This window comes from Symphodus melops, assembly GCF_947650265.1.
Source record: "Symphodus melops genome assembly, chromosome: 1".
Lineage (NCBI taxonomy): Eukaryota > Metazoa > Chordata > Actinopteri > Labriformes > Labridae > Symphodus > Symphodus melops.
Window position 1 is genome coordinate 43678840 of NC_136691.1, and position 27921 is coordinate 43706760.

A 27921-nucleotide genomic window follows, 5' to 3' on the forward strand; every position below is an offset into this window, starting at 1 on the left:
TCTTATCACATATCACACTTTTGGACATTAATTGAAAACACATATTGATCTCCCATGGGGAGAATATGCACATAAACCTTGTTTTACTAACTAACTTACCTTAGAAATGCAATAAAGTTCAACAAAGCTCTATGGTCAAATGACTTCAACATTTATCCTGGGGGCTCAATTGTATTCTAGATCAATATCAGTTGCTCCCCCCAGAGCCCAGAACACTCTTCAAGACCCTCTTGAATGTATAGCTCTATCTGCTGCTGTTAGACCTCCCTGCTATTATATTGAGGCACTTCTTCAAAATTTCTTATGATTTTTGGTCTGTTGGCGGTTTCTGAGACACTGACATTATTTTCTCTGTCATGCTTCATGCCTTTCATGCACTAATCATTTTTAAACATATTGATATGTATGTAATGGTGTGTTCAGAATAAAGCAATGATACTTTTTGTGGGATAGGTGGACAACTAAACTAACTTTTGAGAAGTCTGCATAATGTTGAGAAAATCTGGTTTAGTCATCAAAAACAAGCAATATGTGTCATCGCAGGTTTAATTTAAGACATTCTTTATTTGTGGGGTTTTTATCCTTCTTTAATAATGTTTGAAATCTTCAGTTAGACAATTCATCAGTGTTGACCTAACTTTGGATACCTGCATTTAAATACAGTAAATTAGGTTTTTAGTGTTGTAAGTGTTTTGATTTGTAGTCTTATGGTAGCTCATAACTTTAGATCAACCATGTTGAAGCAGGCTATGGTTTTTATGTCAAGCTTTTTTATTGATATCACTAAACAGATACAGTCTTCTTCTGGATTCAGATACCAATTTAATGTAAATGTATAGTATTTTTACTATGGGCACCTTCTCAAAACCGTCCTACCTTTAAAAAAACAAAAAGACACAAATGACTGTAAAGATATTTAGTATAAAAGCCTAATCTGGAGTTTATCGAGTCAAAGCACAGTCTAACCAAATTCAGAGAAAGAAGTCAAAACTATTGAAAGATTTTTTTATATACTTTGTAATTAATCTGTTTCTTTTTCTTATTCTTTTTCAGTGAAAAAAGCCAAACTACATGGGCCTCCAGGTAAGCACTTTCACCTCCCACTGCATATCTGTTTTCTTTTTTGACAGTTGTGTCATACAAATGTAGCTTTATCTCTAATCAGCAGGCTCTGTTTGAGTTACATATGGATGTTTTAAGATTTTTTGCTGCGTCCTTGGAACCAACTAAGATTATTGGTGTTTATGTGAAGAATTTAACATTTTCATCATTTAGGATTAATATTTTTTTTTCTTTGAGAATAAAGAATATCAAGTATGTTTCTTACAACAAACTTATAGAACAGATTATAAATTATAGACAAAATATTAAGAAAAAAACAATTGTTCATCAGATCACCGTGCTCTCCTTTCAGGCGTCTTGCGTCTCGGCGTCCTTTTCGTTGAATCTCCTCCCCCAGGCACCTCCGCAGGTGCTACTTATCAAGGTTTTTTTTTGAGCCGCCACCACACCTCCCCTCCAGGTGTGATATCAGTCCTGACCCTACCTTTCCACCTACGAAACACACCCACTGCCAAAGACCCCCGGAAGAGACTGCCCTCAAGCATAATCATAACAAACATCAACCTATAAAAAGACAAAGTATATTTTAAAAAAGCCATATTTCATGATTGAAATGAAGCCATATTAGATCATAGAGGTAGCAATGCATCACCAGACCAATTTACTAATGGAGATTACTTAGGACAACTCAGCCCATCAACTGGCACAGACTAAAATGCATTTCTACTGTCGATCCTATGCAACGACACATGACATAGCAATGGGCTTTTCAGCAAGGTAGCTAACATCCCATGGATAAGGGTTCTAATTCAACTCATTACACAGACATTTGACATTACAGGATATAGTAGCCACCTCTTCATCATTTTTACTGAACTTGTATTTCTGTTTTATTGGACCCCCCTCAAAAACAAGATGGTTCATCTCAAGTGGCTATCCAGCAATAAGAATTGCTCAACTTTAATTTAATGAACAGATTGAGGGTACACGAGTCCACCAACAGCATCCAACTTTGCTTTGCACAAGAAAAGGCCTTGACTTAGCTCCTCTGTGCAGTTAGTTATTTTATCAAATCGGCCTTATGTAGGATAAATGGTGGTGATTTGGCGGATGTATGGATTGATAGAAATCTATCCAACAGAAGGATGAAAACTGCTCCATTCCAGTTTCCTGTACAATATTGATGACTGATAAAGTGTCCTGTTCTCCCTTGATGTATTCATGCTTTCAGGCATTCAAGTACTTTATTTAATTTGTTGTACCTCGGTCTGCATTCCTTTGTCTTCTATTATTGTCTAGGCAGAATATATTGGATGATGTTAGAGATGGGACCAGATGCTTCTGTTTGAGCAAAACATTTGTTTTATTTTGGGTTCATATAGTTATCGAGTCCTTATGATTGGTATCAAGTTAAAAAATGTCATGTAAGTTCTTTATTTTCTGGTGTTCAGTTCAATAATCATGTCACTCTCTGATTTTATATTAATTGGTGTTGGTTTCTACCACAGGCAGTCATATGCTTAGACTCCTTTCTTACTTACTTTTAAGAGGTTTTTGAACTGACAATGTAACGTCCATCCCTGCTCCTGTTCCAATACCAGTTTTATGTCTATGTTTGTGTGTGCACCAGCTGTATGCACGAGCAAACCTTATAGTGTCCCGTCCCTTCTTTCCCTGTGCAACATATCTTGCCATCCTGATGTTTGAATCACTCTGGAATCTTATTAGGTCAATATAGTCAAGAAGAAGAATTCCAGATGAAAAGGAGACAGTTTCTCTTCTATTTACAAAAGACTTCCTCTTCAAGAGTGAACCACTGACAGTTTAGCAACGTCTTAAATCTGGGACTTTATGTTCCCATCCACCTGTTCTTTCTTTTTTTTGTTTTGTTCCTCTCCACTGGAAGCAGCTGCTCATCCCTCCTTCTCCCCAAGCGATGATGAGGGGAGAACAACCACCACGAGTGGGAGAAAGACAAGTCAAGCCAGAGGAGGAGACCAAGAAATCAATAGATCATCACAGACAAAGGGCCACCTGCGCGCTTTAAATGAGAACATGTCACATCGACATAAAGGGGAAGATTGAGACAAACCCCTCAATGTCTTCAGAAGACAGAGACAGACTTCAGGAACAGGAGATGATTTGTCATCAGCTGCCTCTGGCCTCACACTGCAGAGCTTAGATTTGATTGGTCCTGTCAGGGTTCATAAAGCAGCACATGAGTGATGGATGGTAAAGGCAAAGATATTGTAGAGATAGACATTATGTGAAATAGTACTAAAGGAGAACCAGTAAACAATTAAATCTATTACAGTTATGGTAAAAGTTTTACTCATTCCAATTTTAAGTTGCTTATAAAATAGATACTTGCAAAAGAAATTCTTTTCGAACCTGAAACTTTTTAAAAATTAACTATTTTGACCAAAAATAATTCAAAATGATAATTACAGTTTTATTGCACTTGACTAAGTCAACAAAGTTCTTGTGGTTTTGGTTTTGGGCATGCAAACATCATATCCTGGTTTCAAGATCGTTGATATGATGCTCTTATCCTGGTTTTAGGAAACCAGTTTGACATGTAGATATTTACACTGGGATATTCTGACAGTGATGTGAAGTGTATCTGCAACTCATCTCATGGTATTTAATAGTCAGTTAAACAATGGTGATAAATAATGCAGAGATACTCTCTGCAAACAGGGTTGTACATTTCTGTTCTGAAAATATGGTATCTTCATGTTGTAGCTGCTTGGATGGTAAGTACGTAGACATAATTGGGAGAAAAGCACCATTCCAAAGGTCAAATAATCTGTCTTTGATCTTTATATTTTAGATGAAATGTTCATCAATTCATCCAAACTTTATTTGATTCTTGAAGAATGAAAGGCCTTTCAGATAGGAAGCTGTGCACTGCGCTTGCCACAGAGTATAGGTTACAGACAGACAGACAGACAGACAGATAGACAGATAGACAGATAGATAGACAGACAGACAGACAGACAGACAGACAGACAGACAGACAGACAGACAGACAGACAGACAGACAGACAGACAGACAGACAGACAGACAGACAGCAGGAGGCAATTAACCAATCAGAGGACAGCCCTGCAGCCACACACCTTTAAGAAGCTTGTACTTTATTGATCCTGAGGGAAATTCACGATATTTATATTCAGAGACTCTTTTTAAATGCTGTGTCCTGTCAAAGTGGTGATACAGTATGTAAACTGAAAAGTTGAAACTGAGGAGAGTTAAAGTGGGATAAAGAAGAATGAGGACAGTGATGTGTCCTGTAATTTCTTTAAACGTGACCTAATATAACAAACCTATTTACCTCAGGGCTGTAACATCCAGTGGTGGGTGACATGAGGTATACCCAGAATGCATTTCTGTTATTTGACATGATTATTGGTCTCAGATCAAACACTTCCAGCAGACTTTGTCCCACTCTGATGCCCTAGTTTGGGGAAATGATTTATGTTAATAGTAAGAAGCTGTAATTTTTTATGCCTATGGGGAGCCAGCTGCTGTCTTAAGACCCTCCTAAAACCCCCACAGGTTTGCAACTCCTGAGAGATGTCTCATGGTTAATGTGTCACTTTTTTAGTTTGGAAAATGGCACATTATCCTGTTTTTATCTATGCTTTCTCCATGAGGCAAAGACAGTATATGAAAAACAGTCCCTGTCCCTGGAAAATCTACAAACAAAAGCCAAGCTGTCCGGTATGGCTCTGTACAGTTTGGTATGGTTTGGTTCAGTAAAGCCTGATCCTGTTTGCGTTTCCACAGCCAACCGTGCCATATTTGGTAGGCGGCATGTAAGCTGCATGCCGACTACATTATAGCGTCACATCATAGCAGCTAATCGCTAACAGCTACTCCACTGATAAATTTAACAAAGGAGAAAAACGCGACACAGTAAACAAAAGAAACGATGGAAGATATCCAGCAATTCATCTACTTTGTCATTGGCATGTGGCTCTTTGTTACAAAAACGCAATCAAGCTTTGTTTCTGAGAAGGCTGTATGCCATGAGGAGAAATACAGACAAATAAATAACTGGGTATTTAAACACGGCAGGGTTGTGTGGGTTGGGAGGGAAAGGGAAGTAACATAAAACCACTTGTTTTGGGTAAATTAAAGTTATTTATTATAAAAGAAGCAAATTGTGAAACACAACTGAAAGGGCCAATGTGTGCAGAAGGACGTTTTACATATGAGGTCTAAATAGTGAAATAAATGAAAATAAAACCTAACTACACTAACTAACAAAATCAAACAACAAACAGCACCCCTAAACCTATTGTTTCTAAACGAATACACAACCTAATGTGAGTGTGTGTGTGTCAACAAAAATACTAATACCTGCCCCAGTCAAACACCAAAATGAAAGCTTCAGAAAACAGAAGACACAAGACAATAAGTTCTTTAAAGAACATTAACAAACAATGAAAGACAATGAAAGGTGCAGTGGCAAGCTTAAAACAAACAGAGCTGCGCCCCGACTGCTGGCTGACTAAGCTTCTTAAAGGTGTGTGGCTGCAGGGCTGTCCTCTGATTGGTTAATTGCCTCCTGCAGTCATGTCCTTGAATTTCCCTCGGGATCAATAAAGTATCTATCTATCTATCTATCTATCTATCTATCTATCTATCTATCTATCTATCTATCTATCTCTCTCTCTATCTATCTATCTATCTATCTATCTATCTATCTATCTATCTATCTATCTATCTATCTATCTATCTATCTATCTATCTATCTATCTATCTATCTATCTATCTATCTATCTATCTATCTATCTATCTATCTATCTATCTATCTATCTATCTATCTATCTATCTATCTATCTATCTATCTATCTATCTATCTATCTATCTATCTATCTATCTATCTATCTATCTATCTATCTATCTATCTATCTATGTTCCAATCAAGCTTTAGTCTATGGAAACGCCACATAATGCGTGCTGGGCTTAAGAACTTTAGAAGGAACTATTTGTTTGCTGTAGAAACAAGGGTCTAAATTTAGCCATGGGACAGTAGTCTCTGGTTCCTAGTGCGAGGGAAAAGTTCCTGCGGGCTAAAATGGGCTTCTGGAGGTTATCATTTAAAAAGTTTAAGAAAGAATGTGTCTTGCAATGCTGAACATTTCTGATTTGTTGATGACTCCTGGCCATGTCATGTCGAGGTTGGCATCATCTGTATGACCAGCAGTGGCTTTTTCATACGTCCATGTACTTTTTCTTCTCTTTTTGAATCTATGTACTAAATCCTGCAGTTTGGGGGTTTAATATGAAACAACAAGCCTAACTCAATAAATAACTTTTATTTGTAAAGGAACAATGTCCAGTATTAAACAAAGATCTTATTGAAAGGGACAGCATCAACACATCAAGTAAATTATCCCCTAAAAGAGTTAACAGTGATTGGTACGTTTGAGTCTAAATAGACAACGTTTTTTCCCCCACATACATACTATACATTAGTACAAGACCAGTAATGGATCGGTTCATTGGTTCAAAACTGTAATCAGAAAATGAGAAAAAAAACTGCAGCATGTTGTAAAACACTGCTGATATAATGTAAATACTGTCTGAACTCAAAAAAAAAAGAAGAACATCTTGTCTGTTTGCACTTATGAAAAAAAAATAGTCTCAGTTTAATATCTCCTTCAACTCCTTTCATCCATCAGTAACACTCACTCACAAAACACACCCACTGCCCCCCCCAACAGAGTATTCATTATTGTAGACAGCGAAGTAAATGTCATCTCGCCCAGCCGCGCCGCACACGTCCATGTGTAACTGAATATAACTTATTTATTTTCATAAGTCATCGCCACTTAATTATAAATGACGCCAACTGCTCCCCAAGAGGGGCCAGCTGCATGATGGGATATGTCCTCCACATCATAGTTGCTGCATACTGGGAGATGGTGTTTGTGCAACCAAGCATTTATAAGAGTCTACTGAGTATGATTAAGATGTCTTCTCTGACAACCCTGATTGAGTCAAAGGAAATGGATGCTAGAAAAACTGACTTATTTTTGTTCTAGATGCTCCTTGTTTGTGATTTTTTTTCGTTCTCTGGGTTTGTTTTTGCTTCATTCTGTGGCTTGTCCTGTTGCAGTGTTTTTTCCCCTTTTTGTATCGTCCCCTCCTGTTACCTCAGGCAGTAAATGGGGCTGTCTGCACCATGTCATTCCCCCTGTCTTCTTAATCACAGACCTGGCAACCCCCTTAACTGAATGATGGATTATTCCTTATTAACCCTTTTCACCACCACTGTCACACAGACAGATAGAGCACATTTACACCTGACATTTCCTGTGTCCCTCCTGATATTTTAGGATAAAACCATGTAAAATTCCCAAGCTTTGTTTAATATTTTGATACAAAGCACTGAATTTGCATCCATATGCAATATCGGGATAAATCAAATAGTGGCACATACATTGTTATACATTTTGTAAAATGTTATTAAAATTCTTGCCAATGCATAGCCACAATTAAAACACAACATGATGTATTTACACTTTGTTTCTTTACATATTTAACTAATATAAAAAAATGTTCATTTAGAGGACATGCTATTGTTTTAGAGCTAGGCTAGCCTTCCCTACCTTCCCATTCACACAACATTGACACGCTGATGCAGAGGTTGCTATGTAAAGTGACCATCAGATGTAACAGATCCTATTCATAGCCTTTATATGCCGCAGACAAAGCAGCAGGAGCAAGATGGTATAAGGGTCTTACCCAAGGACACATCGGATGTAGTTTCAGGAGCTGGGGATCAAACCCCAATCCTTTCGAGTGAGAGATGGCCAACTCTACCAACTAAGCCACAGCCGCCCCAGTTTAGCACTGATGCATTAACCCCTATCAAATCTTTAGACTAGACTTTAGACTTTGCTTTATTGTCCCCGAGGGGAAATTCTTTTCCACTATACAGTACCATGAAAGAAAGAAAATGTATTTCAAATCACTCTCTAATATGCTTTGAACAGTTCTGAACTGGTTTGTTTATTAACGTCTATATAGATTTACAGTACTCTATGCATGATGTTTTAAGAAGTGTCAATGAATTAAAAGTAGATCAATTCCTATAAGCCAGGAAACACTCTTCAGTATTGTCTTGTATCTATTCAAGCTATACGCTACAAAACTGGATTGTACTAGGAAGCTTTCAAGTGTGTGTTGGTGTTTGACATAAAAGAGGTCAAGAGTGTTTCGGCCCCCCTGCATTAATAAGCATGAAGACGTGCAGCGAGCATCCTATTTTCTGTCAGCTGGAGTGTCTTTTCTCCTCTAATTTGTTTTATAAGCTTCATACTGGTCTGCTCTCTTTGCCAAAGCAGGACGATGTAATACAGCAGGTCTGGAGGGATTCTAAAACAGATATTTGATTCACATGATAATCAAGTATTGTTGAGCTACGTTGTGTTTACTTCCACTCAAAATGTCATGTACACTTAGGATCCTTTTTGATATTTTGATTGGTTCTGAAACGATGAGATCCATTTATGAGCTCTTTAATCAGGTTCTAGTTGTACCTTGAAAGGAGCCATGTTTTCTTTTTATTCTTAATGTTGTTTCTCTGACATAAACTGATCAACAAAGGCAAACATGCTACAAGGACCCAAGACATTTACCTTTGGAAGATAAGCCATACCTGGAGAAGATTTGCAAATTTATAAATACTCAAGATAAATACAACAGTTGCAGTTTGCAAAACATATGCATTCAAATCTAATGGGCTGCAGTTTTTAACTGGATCTTGGAACCAAACCCTGTCTGTGATGTATTTATTGATGCAGCTGAATAATCACATTCCTAGACTAGTCTCTAATATAAATCCACTAATGTTGCCGTCAACTTCACCAGCACAGCAGATAAACAATACAGAAATGTAGGAAATAGAAATACACACACTAACACTGCATGGACTCTCAGTCTAAGGTAGAAGTGTTGATGTGAAGAGTTGGACACTTGTAATGAAGCAGGCATTAGGTGATCAGTATCTTAAACTTACGTTATGCCTTGGTTTACTTGTATGGATCATGAAGCCACTTTCCAAACCCAGCACAGTTCAACAGATGGCTGCTGAGCTTCAGCATGATTCTGGTTCTGTTCGAGGTTTCTGCCTCTTAAAGGAAATGTTTCCTTGCCACTGTAACTATCTAAATATTACTGATTGCTCATGGTGAATTTATGTTGGGTCTTTGTACGTATGACAAAGAGTAATGTTATTTCCCTGCTTTTTATAAAGTGTCTTGAGATGAATTGACTGGTTTACTCACGAATACCTTCAACCCTGTTGTTATCGCTATCAAAGAAATAACAATTATGGTATCAATATACAGTAAGAAAAACTGTTTTAGAGGCATGTGACAGTCTAATCTTGACGTCTAAAATGACGTTACTAATCTTAAAGTAACGTCATTTTATGTTGCTGATTCTGTATCACTATTCCGTTTCTTTTTTGTTATGGATATTAAATTAACACATTTAGCTATTATAATACATAAGTACAGAAGATGGAGGCACACATTTATGAATCTTCAAACAAGATCTTATATATTGTAATTGTGAATAACTTTACTTAACTGTAAGAATGAGTGTAAGAATACAGTAGCAGGATTAATAAAGGACCACACTGAATCGATGTTCTTAACAATAATCCTCAATGAGGACAAGGAGAAACTTCCAGAAAGAAAAGAGGGTCATTATCTCTGCACCAGCTGATCTCAATAACCGCATGTAGTCTTACTATAAATGGATATGAATATGTTAAGTCTTAATCGGAGCTGAAAAAGGACCAGTGTCATAGAAAAAAATGGAAGAGGTCACAGAGATCCTTCAGTGCGGCCGTCAGGGTGTGATGGGAAATGTAATGAGACTTGTGGTTCTCTGTCTGAAGTGGCTTTTTCAAGGTACAATGTTCCTCATTCAGCGCTTCAAGTTAATAGTGACTTCATCTTGTAAATGAGCTTCATTATTGGCACACGGCAGAGTTATTTAGGGAGTAATTGTTCTTTTTTTCTTCATGCTTTTGTCCTGGATAACCAAATATGGAAGATTCACAAGTTGAAAATCAAATCTTCTCTTTTTTGGGCTGCACCTTTAACGTTGTACAGTAGTGTAGTAGTGAAAAGTGATATACACTATATTGGCTGTACTATTTTTGTGTTGTCTGGCAAAATGAAAAAGTGACGAGTTAACAAGGGAAAAGAATGAATACTAAAGGAAATAAATAATGCTGATATAGATTTCAGTTATAACATCACTTTCTGGTAACAAAGCTGAACACTGGCTTCCTTCTACATTTCACAGGCAAAGTTCAGCAGAATGTCTGCAAGGCAATCAGTACAAATGAAACACTGTCTGGACAATATTAATTGAACACAATTAACTTTTTATCCCCCCAACTTTATTGGTTTTTGACTTTTGTTTTAAAACTCGGCTGACAAAGGTTTTAAAGTTTTCCTTCTTAGAATTTAACTAGCATTCAACTTTAAGACTTCAGAACACTCCTTTTACCTTTTAGGCTTACTATTTATACAAATGAAGCATTACACAGAATTGAAAAAGTTCAAACCCAATGGTTTGGTTGCTCTTCATTTTTAATTATTAGATGATGTGTATAGTTTTTTATAAATGTATAACAAAATGTTAATAATACGAAAAGTGCTTTTATAAAATTGCTAACCTTTTTGTCCCATACTTTATCCACTTTTAAGCAGCTTGATTGAGGTTATTCAAGTTATGTATATGATTTTAGGACAGTAAGTAAAAAAAAGTTACAAATCCCATCCTGACTTAAACCTGAGATTGAAAGCGTTAACTCAGTTACTATTTTTTGTAATTTAATTATGTGCTTTATGAACATTCTTTTTAGGGACTTTTGATCTAAACCTTGCCCTTATTTAGTCTCATATCTTTTGGGAAATGCAGAAATCTTTCTATTATTTGGTCTTTTTTATTTTCCACCTCTCTTTATGTATTTTGTTACATGTTGAGAGTTAAAATGACTTCATGCTGAAAGGAAAAAACTGATTCTTACAAATTACAGAAGTGTCACTTAAAATATTTGAAGAAATCATTCCAACAACTCTTTGGTGTTAATGAACTCTCTTCCTCTGCAGGCTGGTCATTGGTCATTCACTCAGTTTGGCACACATAAGGGCAGATCTACAAGTTTGTTGATCCAATTTTGTTTTGAATAAGACATCTGCATAAATTTTGGGATTTGAGTTATGACAAAGATATTGATTGCCTGTAGTTCTCCTGCAGTTGATCAATTCTTTCTGACAGCTCTTCATGAATATTGTCTACAGTGGTTTATTGTGTTTGCACTGTTTAGTGATTAAAAGGGAAAGGGATAATGTACTGCACAGAATAGGCATTAATAGTGATTTTGTTCTCAGTCTGCAGCTTACATCTAAGCCTACATTTCTGTCAGCTCTATTCCCTGTAATATCTGAAAGGTTCTATTATTGAAGGGGATTTTTATTGTGTGTTAAATCCATCCTTAGACAGGTCAAGTGGCCCTCGTAGTTTCTGCAGCAATGCATAAGTTGCAGACGCAGTTATCAATCACAGATTTATGTCACACGATCAATCCAGACAGTCGAGAATATAGGTTTTATACAAACCCACATTATTCCTATTCCTGAAAGGACTGCATTTATATACGTCCTCCAGTCTTATCCAGAACATATTCATCATACTCTGGTTATTAACATTCTTGTGAGTGAACATGCAGCTATCTCTTCATCCCCCTTCTAACCCAGTTATACGGTATCCAAACAATGGCCACTCAATACTTAATTAATTCTAAAGAGGACTTTGTCTTCAAATAGGAAACAAAATCACACATCGATCAAATACAGGCCTTAAACCCTTCTCAGAAGGGCCAGGTTTGTTAGTTGAGTTGAGGCCTACTCTTGTGACTGAATCTCCTTTGGTAAAACAAATGGTTATTTCAGAATTGTTTCCCCCTTAAATGTGGCATTTTGCAGGCATGTCTTGTCAGCCCACTACTTTTTATCATCGACCCACACATTATTTCTTAATAAAATATCAAATAATTGTTCTCCATCATGAGAATAAACCATACAGAGAGAGCAGAAACTGCTTCTTGCTGTGATGAAGTATTTCTAAATGCATCTCACAACACACTCTTAATTGTATTATCTATATTTGTCATAGCCCTGTTCTGTCTCTCTGTACTTTTCCATTCAAACTGCCTTCCTCTCACTCTACCTGTCAGCCATACCCCACTCATCAGCTCACGTGCTCTCTCAGCTGCAGCTGATCAGTAATTGATCCACTACATAAGCTGCTGCTCCAAACGTTTTCATTGCTAGATCTTCATCGCATTCATGCCTGTCTTTCCAACGTTTCCCCTTAAACTGATCTCCCACTTTACCGACCCTGCTTGCCTTAGACTCACCTTCTCCGTCAAAACCCTGGTAATTTAGCCTTCTGTCCCCGACCACAGCTGTTGCGTCAACCTCTTCCGGTTCCTGTTTGCCTGTTTTCCAGGCTGAGAGTGTGTGATTATCTATGCCAGTTTCCTTTTGTGTTGCAATTGGGTCAATCTACTGCCCGTTAAAATATTTGTCTTTTTGGCCCATAAGGTGTGCGCTTCCACTCAAGAGGCTCAAGGTTTGACCTTCAGTAAACTGTTTTTGCCTAATTGGGCTTCCATAGGGAGATCTGGCATTAATTAATCAAAATGTGATGGGTATACGATTATCCAATGTTAGATTTTATGCAGAGCTTATATGACTCCTGAATGCTTCTGTCTGATTGTTTACTTGCTTTTGTTCATATTACGTTCTTGTAAATTCTTGTTTTAAAAAATTCTGCAGCTTTGTTGGTATAATTTCTTTGACATCGTTGTATGACTGTACCAAACAATGGTCTCTATTGGTCTTTTATCTTAGATAAAGCCTTATAGTTCATATTTAAGAAACCAGAAGAAATTGATATCAAAGAAAAATTTTAATCTGAATTGTTAACAGTTTAATTTTCCTCTCTTACAGACAAGTTCAACGCATATGTGACTCTAAAGGTGCAAAATGTGAAGAGTACCACCATCACAGTCCGAGGGGACCAGCCATGCTGGGAACAAGACTTCATGTTGTGAGTATCAACTTGATGTTTGTATTACTCTAAAATGCAGAAATGACTCAACTAAGTTATCAGCGAAAAGGTTTAAACACATATTGCATGTGGACATGTACATATACTGTCTCTTTTTGCCATCATCACACTAGTGATTTTTTGCTGCCTTACATGTATTTGTTTCTCATATAGCTTGATTTTAATGTTGGCTGCATTAAGTAGTGTTTTCATTATTGTAAAATGAACAATCCCAACAAAAGTCTGAATTAATCACAATAAATAAGGAAAATCTCTATAAACAAGCAATGCTTTCTCAAGAAGCATGTGTACATCCATTGGAGAAAAACGAGGAAGGGAGTATTTGACAGGCTTCACTCATTTGTTTTTTTGAATTCAGATGAAGTTTAACATCAGCTATATCCTCTCAACTTATTTCCGTTCTAGTGGTTTAAAAAACAACAACATTTGGATTAGTGTTTTTAGGTGGGGTGCTGCAAACAGGTATTGTGTGTTAAGCGTGAATGACAGCAGACATGATGTCTGTTATAAAATGCACTCTTTCTTTCTTTTGTTTATTTATCACGCTTTACATAATTTTCCAAATATTAAACAATGATATGGCACACAATATATGTTTCTCTTAAAGTAAGCTGTAACCAATTAGAGTTGTAAATGTGCTTGGCAAATACAAATTATGATCATCACATTTTAACCTTAAAATTCAAATGTTTTTCTAAAAGTAGCACTTCATAACACAAGAATAGGCCAACCTTCATTATGCCATTTGTAATTTATTGCTACAGAAAGCAAGGAAAAGAAATTGCAACCTTTTTATTTTGCTATTATCTCAAGTTCTTTACAAGGTTATTACCACTTATTTCCCTTTTCATTCACACACTTAAACGCCAATGGCAGTTTACAGGTGGCTCATAATTTTACCTTTACCCTCTCACATTTTGTATTTTTGTCTCACATCATGACGCAATTGCAATTTTTCACAAGTGAGACTAGGCTTTACATCATAGGTTGTTAGCTTGACTCAAAGTGGAAATTGCAGTTAATGGGCTAACAGAATTAGCATCACAATTGCTATAACTTTTTACTTATGGAACAATCTATTCAACAACACAATATTTGTTTTCATTGTCGTCACAGTAAGAGATGCTCAGTTTGCTTTATTATTATCCCTTGCATCATGGGTCAAAAGTCAATCCAGTGGCCTAGATGAATTTAGCCCAACTGATCAGCAAATCAAGCGGGCATGCCATGCCACCCATCACTCTTTACACTAGTGAATAGAATAGGATGCTGCAGTGCTTGGGCTGTAAAATATCAGCTCATTTAAAGATACAGAATATTTTTCTTGTAAATGGGTTTCATTGCTAGTTTATGTTCCAACATTTAAAATAATCGTTGTTGTTGTTAGTTTTGTAAGAAAAAAAAGTTATCTTCTCAATTTAAAAAGGGAGGCCTTAGCCCTGGAAGCCAGCCGTTTCCAGTTTTCACTGGTAGATTTTCCCTTTTCACACACCGAGTTTGAGACAAACTTTACACAAAGTCAAAAACAGATGCAGTACAAGTAGATGCTGCTTGGGTGTGAAAAGCGTGTCTAAGATCTCTTAAATAACTCTAAACTTTCTTTAAATTTGAACTGAAATGGGTTTTTAAACGCTGCCATTTTTCTGATAGCATGTCATTATCTGCTGACTACGTCATCCACATTTTCAAAGGTTTTAAATGAGCATTGTTTTAACTAACCAGTGTTAAGCAAAAGGCTGTTTTATCATGTTAATATGGGTCGATGAAACGTCAATGAATTGTCTGAAAATGAAACAATAAAAAAACATGCTACAGCACAAACTCTGTAAATGAAATTACTTAAGTTTCAGTTTTTTCAACAATCTTTCTGTTTCATCTCATGGCTTTTTACCTTTTGGCCCAACGTGACAACAGAGCCTGTTCTGCAACATCTTCTTGTTAAAACAAATGCAGTGAGAATTTTAAACTCAAAGTGTGTGTCCCTCTCAGATGAAAATAGGCCTGGTATGGGCTGTTAGCTTATTTGCTAGCTGGCTCTAATAGGTCTTACTGAAATTGAAAATGAATGTCAGCCGCCTGTGGGACTCTAGTCTGTCCGGCTGGCACAGGCTGCTAAATGGGAATTTGTGGTTGGAGCAGGTAGGATGGCTGGAAAGTGAAATTACATGTCGAGCTCAGATAAGTGGATGAGTCAGTGATAAATCTAATGAATTGTCCAGACCAGTTTGATTCCATAGGGGAGAGGAAGTACAGCCGTGTCTGATTTAGGGATCCCACTTCATTTTTGACATTAGAGGAAGTAATGCTTTTCCTTGTACCCACGTCAATGAATACTAGTTTTGGGGAATTCTATTTTGGGAATTCACTTGTTGAAGAGAAATGCAAACAACATCATTTAAGAAAACAGCAAAACAGGCTAGCAGGACTGATCTGGCACAATCTGGGACAATTCTGATTTTTGTAATATGTTTTCTGATCTGCTGGACAAGTAAATAATTCATAATGGTTTATCTCATCAAGCAGGTTGAAAGTACATGTCAAAATAGCCGCATACTGTGTTTTTTTTTATGTTACATTTTTTCATTAGTTCTGCAGCAGTGGAATAATAACGATTTGTCAGATACCCTATAGCAGCAAAAGAAACATATAAACCCCGAACTCTTTCTTTCTCTGTATGTGCAGCTCTCTCTGTTACTCAGACACACCCACATGTTATTTATGTTATTATACTGTACACGATACTCAGATCCCTCTTGCAGACTGATCCCCTTGTACTTGATTAGAGGGATTGGAGAGACTAACTGTATATCAGTATGATTACATAAGAGTTTCCTCTCTGCTCTATGCTGCTCATAATCTCTGACATTATACTCTATAGCATCTAATCAAACTGTTAGCTTTCATCATGTCTCTGACAAAATGACTGCTTTTAATACTAAAATACACATCAAGCATTTCTAATAAAAAATAAACACTGTTAAAGGAATAGACAGGGAAATAATAGATCAGGGTTTTTCACGTTTTATAGCAAGAACCTGATTAGGGCAAAAGCAAATTAAGGAGTTTAACTGAAATTAAAATATAATCTCATATAACTTGATGATTGAAGGGCATTCATGGATTTTACAGAAAGGAACCCCATGCCTCTCTGCTAAATGGCTACATTTCTCTTCAGCCTCGGTGGGGGTTGGTTGGCGAGAGTGTGTGTTGGGGGGGGGGGCATTTGACATTACTTTGGTGCTGTATAGGTACTTTGATGCTATAAAAAGGAACTCCATCCCCTCCTTTGCTTAACGGCTATATCGCTCCTCAGCATCATTAGAAGCATTTGTGTGACAATTTGTCCTACCTGTTGCCCACATAGTATTGTTAATGATTTGATCAGAACTTGAATAACAGCAGCTAAAAATAACCCTGCCAAAATCAGAGTAAACTGCTAAATGTTCCCGTCCAGCACTGATATTGAAAATATCCATTAAGAGGTTCATTTTTATAGTAATAGTGTTAACAGTTCCTGTCACCTTCTGAGTAACATCATTTACAGCATGTCATCATCATTCATTTTTACTTCGACACATATGCTCATGCAGTCGTTGTCTTGTTGCTCTGAAACCACCAAAATCAACCTTTTCACATGCAGCTGGCTGGTGGACAGGCACTGAGGTCCCCCCAGATGTGCTCTCTGAGTCCTTATCCTGGATAATCAACTAAACCAGGAGGTGAAGTTCAGAGCAGGCTGTGCATGAATGAGGATAGTGGTGGTTGTGGGGACGACATAGTCGGATGGTCGTGGCTGGGCATCAGAGACGTCAGCTAGTAGTAGTGCCAGATCACCCCGTTGTAGGTTAGGGGAACTCTGTCTACTCGAAAGGACAAGGCCCCCTGGTCTTCTAACACACTGACCCCAATCAATATATATGATCAATATAAGATCAATATAACTTGATTGATCAATATATGATCAATATAATCTGAGTATTCATGGGAACGAAATGCTGTTCAGACCAGAGGCTCATCATGTGTACACAAAGTAAGAGCTTCAAATACACACATGCAGCCACGCTCAAACGTACAGGGCTGATTTGCCCGGCCATCTGTGATCATACACATCACCACCATCTTCCATTGACTACTATTCTATGTGTGTAGCATGGTTGGTGTGATGAATGTTTGTTTTTATGATGCTTTAATAAGGTTGTGCAGTGTTCTACTATAATACATTACACCCAACAGGATACACTCAACTGCTGGAAACAGTGATCTCTTTTCGACCTATGTAAAATATTACCATGCTCATAAACATTTTACTGATTGTGAAGAACTGAACTTTGTTTTTCATAATATCCACAATCTAAATGTTTAAGTGTTATCTTCTCATATTCTTGTTCTATTTTGCAAAGTTTCCATAAATATTTTCCAATCTTTATTCAGAAAGCTTCAGAACATTTTTTTCACTATGCTTTTAAATCCTTTGTTGCCTCCTAATCTTTTCTACGTCAATCTGATTGTTTTATAACTATATGCTGCTGTCTTTGGGTTAATGTCTCTTTGAGTGTATGTTAGTGTGTGAGGATGGCTGATTGGTGGGTTGGTTGGCCAGTGGGATAAGGGGATAAGCAGTTGAATGTTGATCCGTCTGCTCAGTCAGGGTCACTGGGTCTCACATGCTCATCTGTTCTCTTTTATCTTCTTATTCTGTTTTTTTTTCTCTTAGTGTATCTCTTTTATCTTCTCTTGTCATCTGATTTCCACCCATTCTTCAGGTCAGCCAAAACTAGTGAGATGCCTTGTGTTCGTTTTTGTTGTCCGCTGCTCCTCACTCTATCTTCCCTCTCAGCTGTGCTCACATGTAACTAAAGGTTTAAGTCTGTTGACCTGATTCCCAGCATTGTGTCAGAAGTCAGCAGGTTTCTGTCACTTCAGGTTCTTTCTGTTGAGCCGGTCTGCCACAGTTCGGAGATCTCCTTAGAGGGGAGTGGTGCTTCTGTCTATTCACAAGTAATGCTATACTTAGAATTGCAGAGGACAATCATGGTAACCTAACCTACATTTGCTTATATGGGAAGTTTTTTTTCCCACTCTTTATCAACTTTGCAGCTACTATTACTGTACAAACAGTACAGCAAAATGATTGCCTACAGATGATGAAATTTGTAAAGTATGTATAAAGACCAAAAAGCAAAAGAATAATCAGTGATTAAAATACATTTCTGAAATCACAGCTTGTTGTCAAAAGAAGAAAAGACACTTTCTTATCTTGCTTTATAGTATATGTATTATATTACTCATTTAGATACTAATTGTATTCTCATATTGTTCGGTTGTCTCTACATTAGTATAACCAGTGTTGAACCAGTTATACCTTCAGTTGGTTCACTTACTATTCTCTCAGTAAAGAATGGCTTTGCCATGACACTAAACTCAAGTTAAGTTGAAAGGAGTTTTTTAAGAAAAAAAGAGATGTGAAAAAACATAGATCATATAGAGTAAATACAGCTGGACAAAGAAGCCTCTTACCCAAGGTGGCCTTGAACTATTGAAGTAAAGCAATAACTCACACCAGTTAAGTTTCATTTATTGTTTAGTTTGTCAGAGAAGGGAGATCCTTCTCCCCATTCTATGTGGAGCTTTTACTTGCAGGACTGTGGTTAAAGCTGAATTTTTTTAAGAAAAGAAAGGTGCAGTCACATGTTAAAGTGCCCTGATCCTATAGCTCCATCATTTCTATCAAACCTCTGTATCACTACACACATTGTGCACTCTCTCCACCTTTTTTCAATTTATTTCTTTGCTATTTAACGCCAGACATCTGTGCATGCGTCTGCGTCTGTGTGATGTCTGAGTAATAAAAATACACCAAGTAATTCCCAGTTACAACACAAACCATTCCCTCAATAATGGATGGGCTTTGATGGAGGGCAGATGCCAGAGTCGCAAGATTGCTCTCTCTCTTTCTCTTGCTCACTCACTCACACACACACACACAAAACACACGCACATGCAACTCTCACATGCTCTGTGAGTCAGAGCCAGGCTGCTTGTACGGACAGAGTCAGATATATTTTTAAGCATTTGCATTTTTAATGCTTTGCGGTTTCTATTAAAAAAATATTTTATTTTCATTCCTTGCCATTGCAAAGGAAAAGTTATTTAGATCCTGATTTCAATGCCTGTTAAAGTTATTTAAAGAAATGTTGACATTTGAAACATTTAAGTTACAGTTATTTGGACCACTATTCAAATGAAGCTCATCACAAACAAAGCAATTGTATTCACAGGTAACTATGTTTCATTGTCTTGTTCATTTATAGAGCATATAAATACAGAGAACTACACAATGTGCCTCACATTAGCAAATACATGTATTGAAACATGAAATACAAACAGAAAGACAAGCAGGTACAGGTAGGTGTATGCACAAGCAATTAAAATGCACAGTGGTTCTGTTCAACATATATTACAGCCCAACCAGCTGAAAAACTTGTGAATATTAGATACACAGATTGATCAATCAATTCTTCCTGATTTTAATAAAGAAGCTAAAGGCTGCTTCACCTGACTTCAATCTTAAGAGAAGGACAACAAGGCTCCCCCGAGCTAGAGATCGTAGGCTTGTTGTGGGCATGTATTTGAAGTTATTCAAGCATGTAAATAAGCAAACACATGAATGAAGATAGTTGTTGGTGATCATGCTAAATGTAGGAACATTTTGTAACTTGTTGCCAAGCAAGCTGGCCGTTTTTCTGAGATGTTGTAGCGATACAAAATACACACACACACACACACACACACACACACACGCACGCACCTCTTCACTCCATCATCCCAGCTGTGAAGTGTGATCAGAGATGATTGACAGTCAAACTGAGCGGGATGAATATGAATGGAGCTGTGAATGTGAATATGCAGATGAGGAGGAGACACAGTTCGCCTTCTGTCTTCCTTTAGACAGATCTGTCACAAAATGATGCCTTTTATCCATCATCCACTTTACTTTAGGTGAAGACTCGCACACTCACTGACCTGATGACAGTGTGAATAAAACCACAGGTCAAATATGGACCATATTTAGTTCTCATTTTAGTGGGTGCAGGTAACATCTGTCACATGATGATTTATAGTTTAGAACATTTTAGTATAGGAATTTTGTGTTTGTGTGGCAATTAGCATTCATATATCAGTGAATGGATGAAGAGTTTGAAGTAAAATGATTTTAAGTCTGTCTGCGACATGAAATTGGAGATTTAAGAAGCAAAACGCTTTCAATAAATAAAGCTTGTAGGACTTTAATATCAATCCAAACATCCCAATCTTAATTCCAGATGCAAATTTTGCCTTAATTTAAAACCAAATTTTCACTGCATTTAAATTGGGAAAACGCCTAAATGATGTATCAACCCTTTTCTTTATATAATAGCTCAAGAAACTCCAATGAAACCACAAACACTTTTTTAGGTCTTTTGGTACAGTAGAGTATAACAATTCAAACCTCCTGAGTGTTCCCCACATTTGAGTTTATTTTTGCTTCAAAGCTGGAGGTCAATGGAACCTATTGTTTTATGGACTACTTCTTTTGAAGTTTGGCATCAAGTCATCACTGTCTTGTTTTTGGGGGCTGTTGCTTCTCTGAAAGGCAGCAGGGTTATGATTTGACAAAAGATTGCTATCCTCAAAGCTATAGCCTACTTTATGGTCTAATTTACTCTGAATGGAGCTTTCATTTACAAAATAACATCATGCTGTACTTACATTGACTTCAACCAAATGATTGAAACACTAAACCTATTAGAAAAATGATTCAAATAGGAAACACTCCAAGTTCCCTCCTTGTATACAATTACTTTATCTGAAAATGATTGCAGCATAGTTGCTGCATCCTGTTCTTCAAAGTCTGAATAGACAGAACAAAAGAGGCCCACCTTCATAATTTATGTAAATATTATGAGACTCATTTTGCAGCGATAATACCAGGTTTAAACTTTGGTCTGTATTTACCATTGTGTGTTTGTGTTTCTACAGCGAGATCAGTCATCTGGAGTCTGGTCTGGTGGTGGAGCTGTGGAATAAAGGTTTGATCTGGGACACTATGATTGGCACAGCGCTGATACCTCTAGACACAATTCATCAATCTGACCAGGTAACACACTGTGTTTGAATCTTACACACATCAACACAAAGGATTAAAGTTAATCAGAAACTTTTCCACAAGATTTTGGTACATAGGTTCATTTGAAACCAGAAATGTGTGAATTGAAAAGTCCACCTGTTAGCTTTTTACCATATAACACACTTTTGTTTCGAAACACACATGTTCGTCAGCACACCATCCTTTGAGATAAGTTCATATCTTTTTATCGGTCTTTAAACAACATATGCTCATATAGCCACAGGTGTTGCATGGCCATAATCCTGTTCATAACTACTGTGTTTCCACAGTTTACAGTTCATTCTTGCACAAAAAACACAAACTGAGGTTGATTTGAGTAACTCAAATCATGTGCTTTATCTTCAATAGTTACAATCTTCTTTGTATTTCCAGAATGCAGTTTCTTGCTAAGCTGAAGCAGCGGAAAACCAACTAAAAGATTAATTTTCACAAACACAAGCAACCTGATAAACTCAGGGAAGGGTTGTATAAGATTCAGAATAAACTCAACCACACTGCACTGTTGTTTGCCATAGACACACTCTCTCTCACACACACACACACACACACACACACACACAAACACACACACACACACACACACACACACACACACACACAGAACTCTACAATTTTTACGCAATTATGATTATGCAGTTCTATACAGAAATCGTTGCACAACAAAGCACCAGTACAGAAGAGAAAACTCTGTATCTCTTAGTACGATACAGGCAAAGAACTTGTACCATATTGTAGTCACCATCCTAGACACAGACACCTTCCTCCACCACTGCCTACCTATTAAAAAACAGCATCTTTACCTGTTATCTGAGAGCAGCTCCCTCACAGGTTACCATTCAGCAGAAGTGGCCAACTGATTGTTGCAGGCAGACTTGTCTTGCCTTGAGCCTTATTACCTTTATCTGCAGAGCTTTAAAGTGAAGCAGCAGCACACATGTAGTCATTAATAATTTATTAATTAATAAAGCCATTAACTAGCAGTGTTGTATCTCACCTCATCATCTTCTCATCTTTCATCGTTTATTTAGTGGCATCCATGCTCATCTCACCTGCACATTCAATTAACTCAAAGTTGCTCTGATTCACAGTGATGAAATGTTGTGCCTTTCTCTGATTTCTATTCTGTCCCTCTTTTCTCACTTTTCTTTTAGGAGGGTCCAGGAAAGTGGACATCATTGGACTCAGAGGTGTTAATGAGGGAGGATGAGATTTGTGGAACGACCAACCCAACACAACACCAAGTGCTGCTGGACACCCGCTTCGAGTTGCCCTTTGGTTGGTTTATGCTGAAAATCATTTTTTTTTTTTTTTAATCGATTACGATAATGATTGAGCTCTTGTAAAGCATTAAGAAGGTCAGTGAAGACTAAAAACAACACTAACCTTTAATATTTTTTCAAGCAATTTTTAACAATATTTAATGACAGTCCCTAACCATTTTTCATGAAAACTTTGAAATAGTAAGATAATCATGAACACTTAAATTAGGATTTTCTATGGTTATACATATCAAAATATTCAACTGACAACACAATATGAATATGAGAGATATTCTGACTGTTAAAATTAGTAATCTGAAATTAAGTTGTATGTGCACCACACTGAGGAAATGACATGCATATGCATCAAATCAAGGATTATGAAATCATAAAGTAAAGGGACCAGGAAACCTCCATTTGTTTTGCACAACAAAGATTTTCATTTTGTTCTTAGACTTACTTGAAACAGTTTAATTCAGACAACGACTTGATGTTGGACTTTTATTGTTCATCCCCATGGGCTTCTTTTCATGTTAAACATGTAATGAATTACAGTTTGTGGAAGTACTGGGGTACAAGAATATTTATGAACGATTTCCTCTACAACGTTCGAAATGTTGTGTCAGAGGATCCTCACCACACAGTTTTTTTGTTTGCTGCATGCATTTGTGAAGTTGTTTTTTTTCCTCAGCATGCCCTTATAGCTTCTTTTTAAAAACTCTGTTCTTAGGCTTTCACTATCTATCCTCTCTGTCTGCCTGATGGTCTGTTTACTTACATTCACCTCATGTCAGGATGGCTCTGATGCTTTCTGCTGTCTGCTCTTCTTGACATAAAGGTCATTGCCTGAAGATAGAGATAAGATAACAGCTGTCTTATTTAAACACACTTTGGCAAATCCTTTTGAAAATAAATAGTTTAGGTAATTATAATCCAGTTTCCAATATCAGAACCAATCAATATTGAGTTGCACCTTTTCAGTCATCACTTACAACAATGAGACATTCTTAAAAATGTCACACATTCACAAATGACTGTTTAAATTTAGGTGTTATAAACGTATCTTAAATCTGCTTACAAATCATTGAAAAAAAACAATTGTCTAGTACTGAAATCTACATTTGTATCTTATCTTAAAATTAGCTTTTTTAAACTTTAGCATTATTATGAATTATTATTGAGAGTTATTAAAAGAGGAAATCCATTTGTATCAACATTATAACCCCCTGTTTCATACCAAGAATATTGCATTATAATTACAACCATGCATTAAAAAAACCCATATATTACTGAATATCTGGGTGATCAATAGTGTTTTTGTCATCTTAGTTTTAGGTTTATTCTTAAGTAAAGAGTTGATTAATGTTAAAAATGTAGACAATTTGACCTGTGGTTAATCACAAACTGTGAGTGTCGGCTGTTATAATCTCTATTATTCCTGAATACACTGTAGGCTGTAAGTAAGTGAAAAATAACAAAAATAACAACATTTTTACAAAGGAAATGTGCAGATTTAGTTGCTGGTTTTTTTCTTAACTTCAGAGAACCATTGAAGCCCCTTGTGTAGTTTTAAATTCTATTTCAGGGCCACCCAAAAGGAAACCTCCTCATCAGTTATTTAACACACATGAATTTAAGATGGGTGGGAAAATACAGGATGGGACAGGGAGCATGGAGTACAGTCAGCACAGGAAAGGGTGGAGTCAGAGCGTCTCTCGGGGTCTGTCATTTCTTTATGCACTTTGCCTCACTTTTGTCATTCTTCCTCCATAATTTACCGTTGTTCTCCCTCTATCCGACCAACCAGTCCTCCCCCTATACCTCTGCTCCACGTGTATTTGATCATTTCCCCATCGCCTGCCTTCTCCTCCACATATCCACTCAAAAATGGTCACAATTTAATCCATGTTTTACTTCTGTCCCATCCATCTGTCCAGATATCCCAGACGACGAGGCTCAGTACTGGACCAGTAAACTGGAGCGGATCAACACCATGCGGATACATGACGAGGTAAGTTTCTTAAGACAGTCAATTTCCTCTTTTTGAGTTATTTATTGAGCCAAAAAGATCATAGAAGAGGCTACTCTTAAGTGTTAAAGGCAATCTTATTGTTGAAAAACAGTGAGCAATCTCAACTATGAACATCTCTATTATTCAACTTGAAAATAGGTTGTTGTGTCCTTGTGTGGAAAAGGGCTTAGATTAGTAGGAAGTACTACACTTGTCACTTGAAATTAGATAACATAGGTTCAAGCATACGTGTTTGTAGTGTGAAGAAATATGTTTATGGTTTTTATCATGCATTTCCTTTTTTTTACATCCCTCGATAACTGAAAAAAGCCACCAAAAGTACAGTATAACTCAATTTGCAGTGATGATGAAATATTGTTAGGGTTAGGGTTAGGGTTAGGGTTAGGGTTAACCCTTTTGAAATTTATACACATCTGTAGCCTAAATAAGTTTACATTTTTCATGGGACAAATAAATCATGCAACTGAAATTTGAAATCTGCTTTATTGTTATTATTTTTGTAATGTTTGAGATTTTTTTCTTTTCATAACTCTCCTTTTACAAAATTAATCTAGGTGAGCATGGATTCTGTTCTTTTCAAAGCACCCTTTGAATTTTCTAAATTTTACCAAAAATAAAATCACAAACTGGATACCTTTCAGTTGTACTGCAGCTTATGTCAGCTCTCTGCTGCCATCTATTGAAAAACATTCCAAATTACATAATGTGATCAGAGTCAAGTGGTTTTTTTTTTAAAACTATTTCATTTGCTTGTTCTCTGCTTATGACCTTACACTTGTCATGAATTGTTTTTCTAATAATTTCTTATTCTTGCTTTTGCTTTGTTTTTCCTGTGGCAGTATCCACTGCAGGAAGAGGTTCAGAGAAGACGAATGGCTTCAGTTCCCTCTCAGTGCTGTGAGTATAAAAGAACAACGTGTAGTACAACATGTTCATGCTATACACAGTGTCTTCCCATGTTTGTTTGTGTATGTTTTGTAGGTCACGTGTTTCAGTCTAGACTGGTGACACTTTCAAAGTGTCTTCTTGTCTAGTGTAATGACAAGGCAGCCAATTACCAAAAAAAAAAAAAAAATCTGGCATATTTCACTTTGAAAAGGAAGTTTGGATGCAGCATTCACTTTTTATGGTACTTGTGGAGAGTTGCGTTTTGTCTTGTTGTGCACAGATTTATCTTTGTAAAACTGCATTCCTGATACAGATGTTATGTTTCACTCATTCTGTTCAACATAAGGTTTAATTCACTCATCACATTCATTATAGTGTCTCAAAGGTCCGTTAAGGTATATTACCATTTGTTAATTTCAATGATATAACTAATTCTACATATTTGGTGTTATTAGTCCCATACATATCATATCCTCACCTGGCCATGCTGTTGCTGCTTTTATTTTTGAATGAAGCTCACTTTTCTTCCTGACTTCTTTGAACACTTGCCTCCATGCCACCAGGCAGTTGGAGTTATTTTGGATGGAGTGACAAGCAGAGTACGTAAAGTGGTTGTTTTTTTCGTGTCACTTATCAGTCATTCATGAATTCTGCATGGTTAAAGACTGTTTCCAATGCATGTTTGGTCTTTGTTATTATTTATGTGTCCATTGTTTTTTTTAAATGTAATGTTTGGTGCCAGTTTTGTTGACACTTGATGTGGTCGGAGTATATTTGTTCATGAATCCATTGTTTAGTAGTTTGTGTCATTGTCTTTCTCGAATTCATATTTTTTTGTATAAAATATCTGCTACCACAAGGGGGCACTTTTTATTCAAGGTATTTTCATTGTTAGAAGGTGATCCAGTGATTTTCCCAGTCTAGGGGTAATCAAAAAATAACATCAAACAAAATCCAGAGAAAGGCAAGCTGTACAGCACAAGTCCAAATGTATAATTACCAATCAAAACAAAAACTTAAGTTGTGACACCTTAAACATCCTCTAAATACATTTGAGACAGACAAAAGCTTTTCAACTCCATGAAAAAAGCAGGACAACTAACACAAAAGGAGCTATAATTTCTTTCAAACTACATTTACATGCTCAGTAGTTCAAAATACTGTATCACTATAGTACAGGTTTGTCCTGTGTAGGAAATGGTTTCTAATGATTTACATTTTTCAGAGTTAAAAATTAATCTCAATTATGTGAAGATATCAAACAGGAAGAGTGGAAGCAGGATCACATTTCTTGGTCAATAAAAACATTGAACATGCTTCCTCCAAGATCTTCAGATTTCAGATTGCAAATAAAACCAACATTTGAATAATTTAGTTTAAAATATCATATTAGTTTTATACTATGCGTTCTATAATTTCTACAAGCTGTGATTTTGGTTGTCAGTTAATTTGTTTTGCTTAAATAATGTTTGTTGTCTTTGCCCAGCTTATGATGACCATGATAGTGCAGTGGATGACCGCGACAGTGACTACCGCAGTGAAACTGGCAACAGACCTCCACGCTTCCACAACACCTCTCAGACAAATTCATCAGTGCACCAGTATCCTATAGGACGCAGGATCCAACATCAAACCATGTCCAGAGAGTCTGACTCAATACAAAGCTATGAGCTAGACTATAGAGAAATGAGGGGGACAAGGTAAATAAACACCAAACACAGACACACTTCCCTGATCTTTGCAAAACTGCTTAGGAATCGTTTGTTTTTGTTTTAAGTCTTGGCCGGGACACTCTTATACTTATCTTACTATATATATATATATATATATATATATAGTAAAATTCCTGAAAAAATACTCCACCTTTTATAAAAAAGATCTAATTTCAGGCTTAAGGTGACAGTCTTACTTTACACAAGTCTTTATTACACAAATAACATTAATGTATGCATTTTTAATTTCTATAGATTATTTCTCATTAATTATCAATTTATGGTTCTTGTTCTTATAGTGATTGATAATAATCATAATCAAAACAAAGAAGTTGTAAGAGTTGGCATTTGGGAACTCAAATCCTCATCCAAAAATATTAACAAAGAGCAAACATTTGCGTCACTCTTTGAAGTTCTTCATGTGTTTAAGCCACAGCATAATCTTCTGGAAATAAAGGGATGTTTTTAATTGTAGACAGAAAATACTTTTCCCCCTGCATGTCCACTTGACTTTTCATTTTCATACATATTTTTTGCCTGCTTGAATACTTTCTTTGCATGATTTCCGGATTTCGTTTATGCCTAATGCTTCATTTCTCTTTTTTCTTTGCATCGCTTTCAACTGC

At 36.6% G+C, this 27921-nt stretch overlaps 1 protein-coding gene across 1 annotated transcript in view; it reads left to right on the forward strand.

The window, feature by feature from the left end:
• The window catches only part of LOC306823575 (protein unc-13 homolog B-like), a 41621-nt gene extending 14323 nt beyond the window's left edge, over positions 1 to 27298 (forward strand). Inside the window, exons 2-9 of the mRNA XM_079343180.1 lie at positions 1054 to 1083; positions 13117 to 13216; positions 21257 to 21374; positions 22556 to 22679; positions 24601 to 24674; positions 25535 to 25592; positions 26147 to 26182; positions 27070 to 27298. Of these exons, the coding sequence (XP_079199306.1) occupies positions 1054 to 1083; positions 13117 to 13216; positions 21257 to 21374; positions 22556 to 22679; positions 24601 to 24674; positions 25535 to 25592; positions 26147 to 26182; positions 27070 to 27287 (758 nt within the window). The 3' untranslated portion in view covers positions 27288 to 27298. The remainder of the gene's footprint in view (positions 1 to 1053; positions 1084 to 13116; positions 13217 to 21256; positions 21375 to 22555; positions 22680 to 24600; positions 24675 to 25534; positions 25593 to 26146; positions 26183 to 27069) is intronic.
• The last annotated feature ends 623 nt before the right edge of the window (positions 27299 to 27921 follow it).